We start from the raw sequence: 13,024 nt of genomic DNA on the forward strand, positions 1-13,024 counted from the left end.
CGAGGCTCCTGAAAAGAAGATGGCCACGAGACCAGCTAATGTAAAATGTCATTAGAGTGCTACCAATGGGTAGTTTCTCTACACGCCTGTAGCACTCCAATTTAACTTATATCAGACTTACTAGATGTATTATAATGTACAGTTGTAAATAGCAATAAATAGATATTTAAAAAAAAAAGAATAAAGATTAACGTTTCCACACAATTATTTTTTTTCAATTACCCTCTGATTTCGTTGGCAAAATTTAAAAAAACTAGTGGGTATCCACTAATTAGATTCCATGAGCATGAAGTTGACATGACTACCGTTTTCGGACAAAAAGTACCCAAAAGGCTAGTTTTTTTATTATGAAGATTATAATATCAAGGATAACGAATGTAAATAAACTTTCTGAAATTAATTAAATAATTTTATTTTTTAATTAATTAATTGATTAGAGAAGATGGTCGGGGGGTGCGGTCAGCAAAATACAACATAAATAAACAAAAAATATGTATTCATGCCGACGTTTCGGCGTGATTTTCAGGTATTCATAAGGGCTATAAAAACAAAAAGACAACAGCCATCATTCAGAGAGAGAAAAAAACAAATACAAATATATAAAATAAAATAAATAATAGACTAAAAATAGGAAATATAGATAATAATGGAATGAAAATATAAATTAGTTGATTACAAACTATGGACAAGACAGTAGTAGGTTTATTACATTATTATTTATATACATATAAATGTGAGCAACAAATAAATGATACAGTGTAAAGAATCTATAAAGAATTAGTTAAAGAAATTAGGAATGAACATTGTTATAAATTGCAGGAAAAGCCGTTAGAGTGCAGGTAGGCAAAAGACGTTACATAAACAGAAATCTAAAGGTCAAAAGATCGCACCCCCGACCATCTTCTATAATCAATTAATTAATTAAAAAATAAAATTATTTCAGAAAGTTTATTTACGCTCGTGATACTTGATATTATAATCTTCATAATAAAAAAACTAGCCTACGGTCAACTATCTACACCTCATTAATTTTATTATTTAACTTACGTAAAATCCTTGATGCTCCTTATTATGTTACAAATAAACTCATCCACAAAGACTTTAACATCCAGATTTGGCCAGTTACAGATTTGGCCCAAAACAGATATGCGTCTCCTCATTCCATCCTAACCGATTAGTTCTTAATCTCTCATCCCTGATAATAATATAGAAGAATAATCCCTGATAATCCTCCGAGGTGTCTGAAAAGAAGATGGCCATGGGACCTTCTAATTTAAATTAATGCTTGAAGTAACAACAATGGGTGGATTCTCTCCAACATCTTCAAGTGCAAATGAAACATTTCATATATTTACTTTTTGTATTTATCATTTTGTACAGTTGTAAATTACATAAAATAAATAAAAAAAATTTTAACTTGAAATTCTTAGTAACTGTTTTCAAATACAGTCTGAGAAGATTGTGTGAGTGATTTGTGAAATTTTAATAACTTTTCTTTTTAATCGCGAGGGCTGTCATGAAAAAACACAAAATTTTCATTTTCTTTTTTAATTTTATGAAATTGGCTTTATCCCCTCAAACGAAACTGAAACTCAATTTGATCTCACATTGTAGCATATTTAGTCTACTTTTAAAACGACAAGTGCACAATTTTTTACTGAATGTCTATTTTGGTATATAATATACAAAATCTTATTTTAAAAACATGAAAATTTTTATTTCTTTTTTAAGATGGTGGATTTTTAACAAAATGTTTTTAATACATGTAAAAAAGTAGTTTATCCCCGAATGTTTGCTTCTAGTTTTAGCTATTTATTTAGTCTATTAGAAATTAATTTTATATATAAATGAAATATATATTTATATAAATATATAAATACGAAATTATCCAAATTTACTTTGAAAATCAGTCGTCGATTCGCGCAACTTATAGACGACTTCGTCATTTGTATGGCGTACATAATCGTCCATCCGAACAAGCCATTCGTCGAACTGTGGACAGATTTCGTACCACATACTCTCTAGAGGATGCAATAACACCAGCACGTCGAAGGAATGTGCGTACTGAAGAGAATATCGCCGCTGTAAACGAAAGTGTGGAAGAAGATCCAAATTTATCGATTCGTCGTCGGTCGCAGGAATTGGGGCTCTGTCCGTCCACTACGTGGAAAGTTTTGCGCAAAGATCTCGGCCTACACCCGTATAAGATCCAGCTGGTGCAGGAATTAATTGAAGCCACGAGACCATTATATGCGTCGTTCTTTCGCCGATTGGGCTCTAGAGCAGTTGGCAACTGACCCGTTGTTTTATCGCAAAATTGTGTTCAGCGATGAGGCGCATTTTTGGCTTAACGGGTTTGTTAATAAGCAAAATTGCCGCATATGGAGTGAGACCAATCCACAAGAGACCCTACAGACTCCATTACATCCAGAAAAATGCACCGTTTGGTGCGGTTTTCACGCTGGTGGCATCATCGGACCTTATTTCTTCAAAAGTGAGGCCGGAGCTCGCGTTACGGTCAATGGAGATCGTTACCGCACCATGATCAATGATTTTTTGTTTGAAAATATGGATGACATTGATCCGGAGGAGATGTGGTTTCAACAGGATGGCGCTACGTGCCATACGGCGAACGCAACCATCGACTTATTGAAATCAAAATTTGGCGATAAGTTGATTTCGAGAAATGGACCTGTCAATTGGCCTCCAAGGTCGTGCGATTTGACACCTCTCGATTATTCCCTGTGGGGCTACGTGAAGTCACTGGTTTATGCTGATAAACCAGCAACAATTGACGCCTTGGAGGCCAGCATTGTTCGTGTTATTCGTGACATACGGCCAGCAGTGCTCGAAAAAGTGGCCCAAAATTGGACGTCCAGAATGCGCTTCGTCAAGAACAGCCGCGGTGCCCATATGCCCGAAATCATTTTCAAATGTTAATGTCACGTATTGATCTTTCGAATAAAAAAAAAATTTTGATTACAATTTAATTTTTTGTGTTATTTTTTACAATTTCAAGTTCTATCGGGCTTAAAAAAACACCCTTTATATTGATATAAATATATATTCATTAAAAATATTTATTTATTGTTTCAGAATTATTATTTTGCTGCTCGTATTTTTGGGAGTGATATCCACAGGCGTGGACTACTTTTACATATCATTGAACAATCGGAAACGTACGTACTTTAGTTATTTAAGATAATGAAATTTTTTCATTCACACAGGAGAGTGGAGTGAATGCAATAATTGATAAGCTTGCCCTTGTTCGTTAGTCATCTAGCTAAGATTAAATCAAGAACTGAATCGGCTGCAGCCCATTACAATACTAAATATAATATTTTATTATCATCATTATTACTATGGATTAATTTCGGTCCAATTTTAGGATTCTAATTTTTAAGATGCTGTTACGTGAGATTTAATTTTTTCTTCAGGTCCATCAATGACCATAGACTATACAAAAAACAATGAACGTTCTGTATTTTATCATCTTAGCATAATAAATGGAAAATGGGTCTTGGGACAGAAAAATAAAAGATTTGAATTTAACAAGCCACATAAAGAAAATATTTAAGTAGAGCAATTTCATAGAATTTTACAACTATTATTCAATATTGTATATTCCAACTATATTAAATTATTGGCAAATGTCAACATTATTGTGTTAGACTTGCAAAATAGGAATTAGTTTTAAATATTGATAAAAAATAAGCTATCAGTTTCACAAAACAACGACCTATACTTCCATCGACCATAGATTTAAACAATTCCCCTGCCCCTTTGGCCAAAACAGTTACTTAGGAGTCACCTTAGACAGCAAAATATTATAAAACCACCACATAAATTCGAAATCGGAAAATGCAAAGAAAATTTTATATAAAATGTATCCATAAATAAAAAATTATTGTTGCACCCAGTAGAAATAAATTGATACTATATAATCTTAACTTATACCTGCCTCATACGGAGCTTTACTAATATAAGAAAAATACTCCAAAAAAGTGTTCCAAAACAATTGCCCCAGAATTTTTAATAACAATTTTGATCCCTATTACACAAGAATATATAAAATACACTATAAATAAAATGGATTACATATATAAACTGCCTCATAATTTCTTCCACTCTTACTCCAACTGATTAAAACCTCTAATTATAGAACTAGACATACAGTATTCATTCTATTTAATATTACGTATTTTTCGATTTTCCATGGTTGTAATGATTAAAGTCAGATTTTACTTGGGGATTTGATTAAGTATTTTTTATTTGCACCTGTACAATAACTCCAATCAGCAAATGAGCTGCAATATGAAGGCATGGTATGGGTTGGCATGTACGAACGAAATAAACGAAATTAGAAGAATGTAAACCTTTCATTAAAAATAAACATGAAAACGTTATATGATTGTTCATATAAATAAAAAATTGAAATTTTGAATCGCACTAAAATATAAAAACCTATAACAAATGAAATCGAATGATAAGAATATTAGTCAATGTGCAAATATTAGTAAGTGTGTAAGGTTCAATAAAGTAAGCACTTACTGAATCGTAATCTAATAAGTTTATAAGAACCCAAGAACAAAGAGAAAGGTATAAGTTTTCCTTATTTGCGGATCAAATATTTCTTAGTACTATATATTCTTTTTATTGATTAGAGAAGATGGTCGAGGGGTGCGGGACCTGAGTTTCAGGTCATCATCAGAGCTATAGAACAAACGAGATAACACCAACATTTAGAGAAACATATAATTGAACAGAAATAGTAAACAACAAATTTAGAATTATACAAAATATTGAATTGAATCATAAATAATAAAAAATTGATAATTCATAATTGAATAATAAAAAATAATTGCTGACCGCACCCCCTCCCCCGGACCATCTTCTCCAATCAGTAATCTACGGTCAATTAACTACACCTCATTATAATCCTTTTACGTTTGCGACTCTGACTTCAATTCTCAAGGTGTCCTTCGTTATTAAATTTAATAATGTAACAAAAGTTAATAAAAACAGTCAAGCCACAGAGGACAGATGTTGAATACCAGAGAATGCAAGCCTATCACTGCCTGAAAAACATTCTATTAAAAATAATCATGAATGTAATCCTAATAACGATATTAATTTGTCTTAATTTTTAAAGGATCAAACAGATATGTTAAATGCATCCCTGAATGATTTCACGAAATGAAAAATTGATTCCACTACCATGGTTAGGGTAGTAACCTGTAGAGAACTTCTCGTTTGTCAAAAATAACCAGGCAGGGAGTATAAAAGCATGTCCTGTTTAGAACACAGGTATCCAGAGGGCCAAAACACAGCTTTGATTTTATTGGATTAATTATACAATTTATAGAACCTCTTTTCCAAATAATATAAGAATTATATGTAGGAAGATGGTCAGGGTTGTGGTCAAAGGAGAAACAAAAATAGTTTACAACTATTTATTTTCCGACGTTTCGCCCCACTTTGTAGGGCTTCATCGGGTCTAAAAAGATACAAAATGATACAGTGATAAGAATAAAAATACAAACATAAGATAAAATGATAAGAATAAAAATAAGTAACAATGGCAAGAGTAAATTTTTTTTATAAAAATACGTAAAATATACAGTTAAAAAAGTACAAGAGATGTACATAAAACAAAAACAATACGGGGAAGAAAAAAAAAACTTATTTATTTATAATTATTATTTTTTCATGAGGTTTATTTAATCTCTATTTTTTTTCCCTTCCCCGTATTGTTTTTGTTTTATGTACATCTCCTGTACTTTTTTAACTGTATATTTTACGTATTTTTATAAAAACAATTTACTCTAGCCATTATTACTTATTTTTTCTTATAATTTTATCTTATATTTGTATTTTTATTGTTATCACTGTATCGTTTTGTATCTTTTTAGCCCTGATGAAGCCCTACAAAGTGGGACGAAACGTCGGAAAATAAATAGTTGTAAACTATTTTGGTTTCTCCTTTGACCGTAACCCTGACCATCTTCCTACATATATTTCTTATATTATTTGGAATTTTTACAGTCAACTATATATACATATATAAAATATAAGAATTAGTTTTTTAAAAATACATTTTTTTTACAATTCACTCCTTTAAATTAAATATCAACAATGTTTTAAATTAAATTATAATCTGACTTGCACTTCCACAGCTAGCTCGAGCACGATGAAGCTTCTGGGCTCGTTCTCCTTCTACAGTAATGCCAACAAATTGTTCTCTATGAGGATGGTATCAGACGCCATACCATCTCTGAACGGGTTGAAGTTCTTCAGCATGTGCTGGGTCGTACTCGGCCACAGGTACATGTACCTAACAAGAGAACCGATCAACAACTTTACTGAAGTTCCTGATGTGAGTAGAATTTCAAAGTATAGTATAAATTTATAAAGATATCATCGATAAAATAATGTTGTTGTTATTATCTCTGTCCAGATCTTAAAAGAACTAGGAAAGATGATAATTGTTAATGGACCTATGGCTGTAGATACATTCTTCTTGATATCAGGGATGTTGAACATGTACGGTTTCTTAATCACAACAGCAAAGACAAAGCGATATACAGTAAAAGATGTTATAAATGGGTACATTCACAGATATCTCAGGTATGTAATAGCACACTTCTATATCCTTTATAATCTTATAATATTAAGTCACGTTAAATTATAAAAGATTGCTCATTGGTAAGGCAGTGTGATACAAACTCCAAGGACCGGGATCGAATCCGGCTGAAACAGATAATTATTGTGTTGTTTTGTATTGAAAGCCCTCTGTGGTCCACCTACCCTCACATAGTAGGTAACCTTAATTATCTTGGTGGTTAATTGGTGGTCGAGCGTGAATCTGACCAAACTATCTACTTGCAGAACCGTTCGTTTTAGTATCAGTACTTCCTAACAAAGTGCTGCACCCCAAACCCTTTATGGGTTGTAGTAGAACAGGTTTAATTTTTTTTTAAATTATAAAAATCGAAGCCGCAGGAATACTCATCCTCCTACCGTTATATCTCACTATTACCGATCATTGGCAAAATCTTTGAAAAACACGTTTCATTACAAGTGACTGATTTACATGACAATAATCTGGACATACGGAGTTGAACTTTGGGAATCTACTAAACCTTCAAATTCCTCTCGTATCCAATTCTTACAATCCAAAATCCTTCGTAAAATCTTAATGCTCCTTACTTTGTCACAAATAAAATCATCCATAATGACCTTAATTTTCCCTATGTTACCGATCTAGCCCGAATCAAATATTAATCCTTCCATTATAAACTCCACTCAAACCCATTAGTTTCTAACTTTGCTTCCTCTTTCATTCTGGACAATCCTCCGAGGCTTCTGAGAAGAAGAAGGTCTCGTGAATGTATATTGTAAAAATATTTTTAGAGTGCTACCAATGGGTAGTTTCTCTTCATGCTTGTACAATAGCATTATGATATTACTTTAAATTTACTTGATGTATTTATAAATTATAAAAATCTACCCTGTACTATTCTCCTGAAGCATCGAACTAAAATATTTATTCACATTGGCCAATCTTAAAAATAAAATTTCTAATTTAGACTCTTTTCATTTAATTTCCATTTGCCTACTATGACTCGTTTATTTTTAGCCCTTTTTTAATTTCTTCTGAAATTGTTTATATCACTTCCCTTCTGCTCCTCTGCTAGGTCCTTGAAGAGCCTTCCTCTATTCAGTGAGGCTTGATTGTTTGTCAAAGAAATTAAACATATGAGAAATAACTGCTAATGAGATAGGATATGATATTCGCCTGACTCAGGGCAAGGTCTTGACTTCCCCTTTGTCCAAAATGGAGTACATAAAATCGCGCTGATCATAGAGATATAATTGAAGTAATTTTAATTTGATTAGTACTGTAATTAAATGTATTATTGAAATATGAATAATAATGGGTGGAGTAATATTTTGAGATACTTACTTACTAAGCACCAAGGCTAATTTTTTTTTATAAAAGTTTTATATCTTAAACTATGAAGAACATGGTCAGGGGTGTGGTCACAAGAAAACAGAAATAGTTTTTTAACAACTATTTTTTTACTTACGTATTGCCCCACTTTGCAGAGCTTCATCAGGGTTAAAAAATATTTGAAAAACAACTAAAAATATTTTGACATAATAGATAAAATAAGGTAGGGCTAAAATTATATAATATCAGTGAAAAAATATATACAAAGGAAAGAAAATAAGAAATAAAATAGTATACATATAAAATATACAATAAGAATATAAAAAAAAATATATATTAGTTTAAAAATAAGAAAGGAGACGAAATAACACATAAAAAAAAAGTTTTAATGATAAAACAAACTATAACACACCAAAAAAAACCGAATAAAAAATTAATTTAATACATAAAAGTCAAAGAAGAATAAATAAAATAAAATAATAATATATGAATAATATAAATTACATTGCATTCAGCTAAACTGTTCCACCTTAGGTTGACCCCGGCTTACCTGATGATGATTGCATTCACCGCAACCTGGCTGTACCGCCTGAGGGACGGTCCCCTTTGGGACAGGTTCGTCGGGGACTACAAAGACGCTTGCCGGCAGACCTACTGGGCCAACATCATCTACCTCAACAACTACCTCGAACCGCAGAACTATGTAATTCTCCTATTACCTCATTTTAACACGAGACGAATGCTGTTCAATTTAATTCTCTGATTGACATTTCGCAGTGTATGATGCAGTCGTGGTACCTTGCGGCGGATATGCAGCTGTACTGGCTATCACCTATCATGATGTACCCGCTGTGGAAATGGCCTAAGTACGGCTGGGCACAACTATTGGTCCTCACCATTGCTTCCATCATCAGCCCGTTTTTGGTATCGTGGTTCGGCCACATAGCATCTCCGATACCAATAACTTCCGAGTAAGTAATATTTCGTTTGGATTATATTTTGTCAAAAAAAGTTGAATTAGTTTATAGTTTATATTTATCTTTAATTAAATTTAAAAAAAGTAAAGCGAAGGTTAATAGATGAGGAACGTCTGTACAAAGTTTCATGAAAACATAGCCACGTAATAATTTAATAATAATTAGCCACTGATGAATAATTTTCTTTTTTAAAGAGGGCAAATACTTAGAATTTCATCGAATCCAGCTGAGCTATTCCAAGGTGCAAATTAGAACAGGACATACCCTACACATCCAGAAAGAGGGAATTTGTCCAAGTGATAAGTAAGGTTTGGAGGAAATTTACATTGCTGATTGATTGACTTTGGTACTAAAAGCTCTGTTCAGTCCACAGGTCCGAGGTTTTGGTTAGGGGGGAGGATAAAGATGGGGAAACCCTTTAATTATGAGAATGTGACAAGGAGCGCATCTCCGCTGGGCCCAACCCGCTAAGATCTCCGGAGAGCGACGGTCCTATATTACTTTTGAAATATTAGCTTAAAACAGGAAGAGGAAATTTTAAGATGGTTTAATTGACCAATATTTAAAAAGCTCCTGAAATTGAAAAACAGCATGTAACCCTCCACTCCTGTTCTCCATGGTAGCCTTACTTATCTAAATTTTTAAACAGATAATTATAGCGTGTAGCTTGGTCGATGTACGACATGTCTAATCTTATAAGAGGAGATCATAACACAAAAAATGGCAATCCATCCCATCGATCGATATAATAATAATCGATAATATCGAGCAATATTGAAATTGCAAAACAGCGTGATGGAGCACCTGTACATTCCAACATAGCACTTTCAACGGGCAAGACGCTTCAACAGTTTCAGAGCAGTATATTGAGGCGTTTGGTGAGACATATTTCACAAAGACGAACCACATACATACGGCATTCGAACTACGGATGGTGACATTTATATATATCAAGGAGACATGAAATTTTGTGACAACCTTCAGTACTGTACGAACCCAGTATCTATAACGGCCACAAATGTGGCAGACATACACAAACAGCCTCAGATTCGACTGAGTAATAGTAACTAAATTATTTGAATTAACAAAACTGGTTCAGACTGACACAAAATCAAGTCTTTTTCCACTTCAAATGCATTAACAATGCAGAAAACCTCAACCCGTTTCCATCATGACATCAACCTCAGACAGAAAACGGACACTAAGATTCTCCTCAGAATTACTCTTTCAAACCTGTCTTGCAGGTTAATGCTTTTATTGCTCAGGGTCTAAGTTTCTCCACCGTTTGTGACGACTGATCAACGTTTTGTACTGGGTGGTACGGCTATAACCATAACCTTACAATGGAGAAATAGACTCTATTTCAAGCAGCAATTCTGCTTTTAACTTCTTCTTCATCCTGGTTCCCATTGATAATAGATCAAAGATAAGAAAAACTCCTTACTACTTCGAAATTACAGAGGCATACTACAAGGCGAGTCTGCCTCTGGTTCATAGGCTTCTTGCCCAACAGCATAATCTTGGTTTTTCCCATTAATATGTAGGCCCATCCTTTTTTGCTTCGAAAGCCAAAAGCAGTAATGCTCTGCAGGTATATACCGATGATGACGACGTCGTCTGCATAGGCTAGAACTTGGGTAATTCCTGCTCTATTTATGATTGCTTGTAGAGCGTATTAAACAGGAGAGGAGCTATTGGGACACCCTTACTTTTTCTGAGTCCAGTGCCTACTAATAGCTCATTAACAGGTCGCAGGGTAGCGTACGAAATGCATTATCTACAAGGGGGAAGATATTGACTCTACTACAGTCCATGTACAACCACTATCTACATACTACAATATACAACTTGTCTCCTAAAGTATCATTCGACAACTACTGATCTTCTTGGCGGATTTACCGGAGAACCTCTAAGCGCGTATTGGTGAAAGCCCTAATAGATAGAAGAGGATCCTTCGAGAAGAAATCTTGGGAGAATGGAATCGATGGTGGGTTGATTGCTTAAAAGGAGCCACCCTAAGGAAGTACTTTCCTACCATTTGTGCAAGCCTAGAATCAACGTGGGTCCTCCCTGACTACTGGATGTCACAGTTCCTCACGGGGCATGGGGGTTTCCGAGAGCCAATTTGTCAGGTTCCTGAGACCACTGAACACGTCGTATTTGCCTGTACCGCCTATGAAGCATTGAGAGCCAAGATGATGAGGTAAACAGGACTCGATGTTCTGACTGAGAGCGATATCCCTGAGCTAATGAACAAAGAAAACTACCCCCACTACAAGACCTTCGTATATGGGTGGAAGGAGGCTGTGGGCTCTACTCACTTCTCCCTGGGTAGGAGAGAATAAGCTACACCAGCAAGGCCTCAGGAGGAGAGCAAGGTTTATTTTGTAGCACTAGCAAGCTGTGTGCACAGCTATGTAATATTTGTCATATGCAGCAATGAGTTGTACCCACTGCTGCGAACATCCGTATTGTCTAATAGGCAGGGTAGGGTGATGAATAAATAATAATAATAATAACTACTGATCTTCAATTGCTGATGATCAACCAATACTTACCAGTTACGTTCTATTTCTTTATACACCAAAATGATTACGGTAGGGGAAGGAGGATGGAACTGGGTGAAGACCTGGGAATCAGAAAAACCTGATAAATAACAAGAACGGGCAGAACTCGATAGAACAGTTAAAAATGAGCAATCAACACCTTCGACGTTTGAGAAATCATGAGAAATTGCATTACGTTTCAGTCGTATATTCCCTTTCACAATTACATTTTAATTGCTATTCGTTATTGAGATCAACTTTTAAACTATTTATTTAAACAAAGATATTATTAAACTTAGATATGTATTTAGCCACATCTATTGAAGCTCTAGCAATGGTCAGTATCCTCACTCAAGTCTTCAGCGTATGCCACTCCAGCCTCTACTGGCTCTTAATACCAGTTTCGCGGTTGGAAGAAGAGCACAGAGATTCCGGAGTCCAGCCTTGCTCCACTTTTGTGTAATTGGGCTTGGTTCCGGGTTTTCTGAGCAGAGTGTAATATTTTATATAGATGAAAATCGTGTTTGAGATGATTTTTTTTGTTTCTGATTTGATTGATTTATTATAACTTTCTTTACCTTATTTGTTAATTTATTTTGTTATTATTTAGCTCATTTATCTAGATATGTTTAGTTGAGGTGTACTTTTTTTTTATCATTATTATTATTATCCTCTTTATTTTAAATTTATCCTGTTCATATTTTAATTGTTTTTTGTTTTTTTACCAACACCCATTGCCCTTGAGTATAGCAGATTTTTAAAATATTTAATGCAATATATGTTTGTTTTATCCTTAGCACTAATAGAAGAGTTCGAGAGATGACATTACTCTACTTTCCTATGCACACTAAATCTGTCAGCTACGTCTTGGGAATTGGAGCTGGCTATATATTGTACAAGTATAGAAAAGGAAATTTGAGTCTAGAATTTAATCTAGTAAGTCTGTTAAGTTTATTTAGATTTGTTCGTGTAAATTGTATATGTACAATGTAATAAGCACGCCAATTATTAAAAAAAAAAAAAGTAATTTCTTCAAACACCGGCTGACTATATTTTAGCAGACTCTTATGGAGAAATAAAAGCTATATTTCCATGGTTATATAGTTATAATTTACGGTTACAAAACTGCTGAAATAAACTTTTCGATTTAAATGTTTAAATTCATCATTCAGTTTACAAAAGGTTATTGAACTTAAGGACACATTTACTTCTTTTTTTAATTTTTTTTAAATTAATGTTAGCATAAAAAATGGTAGTGAGTTTTAATTTAATTAAAAGTAAAATTATATAGAGTTTAAAAAAATGTTATTAATAATAACAAAAGATATCCAATTAGTCTTTACCTTCTTTATTAAACCATTCTCATGCCCAACGTTTCGGCCGATCAAAGACAATATTAATTTTAGTTTTGCAGACTAATATTTATTTATAAAACTTTCCAAGCTATTATGTAGCTCAACAGTTAATTTAATCACAGGCAAAATAAACTTGTATTTATCGCTATAAGATTTAATAATATTCTTTATACGGTTTATACAGCTGACATC

At 33.5% G+C, this 13,024-nt stretch overlaps 1 protein-coding gene across 2 annotated transcripts in view; it reads left to right on the forward strand.

Annotated features, from left to right (window-relative positions):
* LOC106688512 (nose resistant to fluoxetine protein 6) overlaps positions 1 to 13,024 on the forward strand; it is a 39,217-nt gene that overhangs the window by 14,844 nt on the left and 11,349 nt on the right. For both annotated transcript variants that reach the window (XM_014433007.3, XM_014433006.3), the window contains exons 4-9: positions 3,097 to 3,179; positions 6,177 to 6,376; positions 6,458 to 6,627; positions 8,489 to 8,657; positions 8,732 to 8,925; positions 12,275 to 12,413. In XM_014433007.3, the coding sequence (XP_014288493.1) occupies positions 3,097 to 3,179; positions 6,177 to 6,376; positions 6,458 to 6,627; positions 8,489 to 8,657; positions 8,732 to 8,925; positions 12,275 to 12,413 (955 nt within the window). The remainder of the gene's footprint in view (positions 1 to 3,096; positions 3,180 to 6,176; positions 6,377 to 6,457; positions 6,628 to 8,488; positions 8,658 to 8,731; positions 8,926 to 12,274; positions 12,414 to 13,024) is intronic.

The sequence above is a fragment of the Halyomorpha halys genome, unplaced genomic scaffold (assembly GCF_000696795.3).
Source record: "Halyomorpha halys isolate HHAL.00 unplaced genomic scaffold, Hhal_1.1 Scaffold1145.1, whole genome shotgun sequence".
Taxonomy (NCBI): Eukaryota; Metazoa; Arthropoda; class Insecta; order Hemiptera; family Pentatomidae; genus Halyomorpha; species Halyomorpha halys.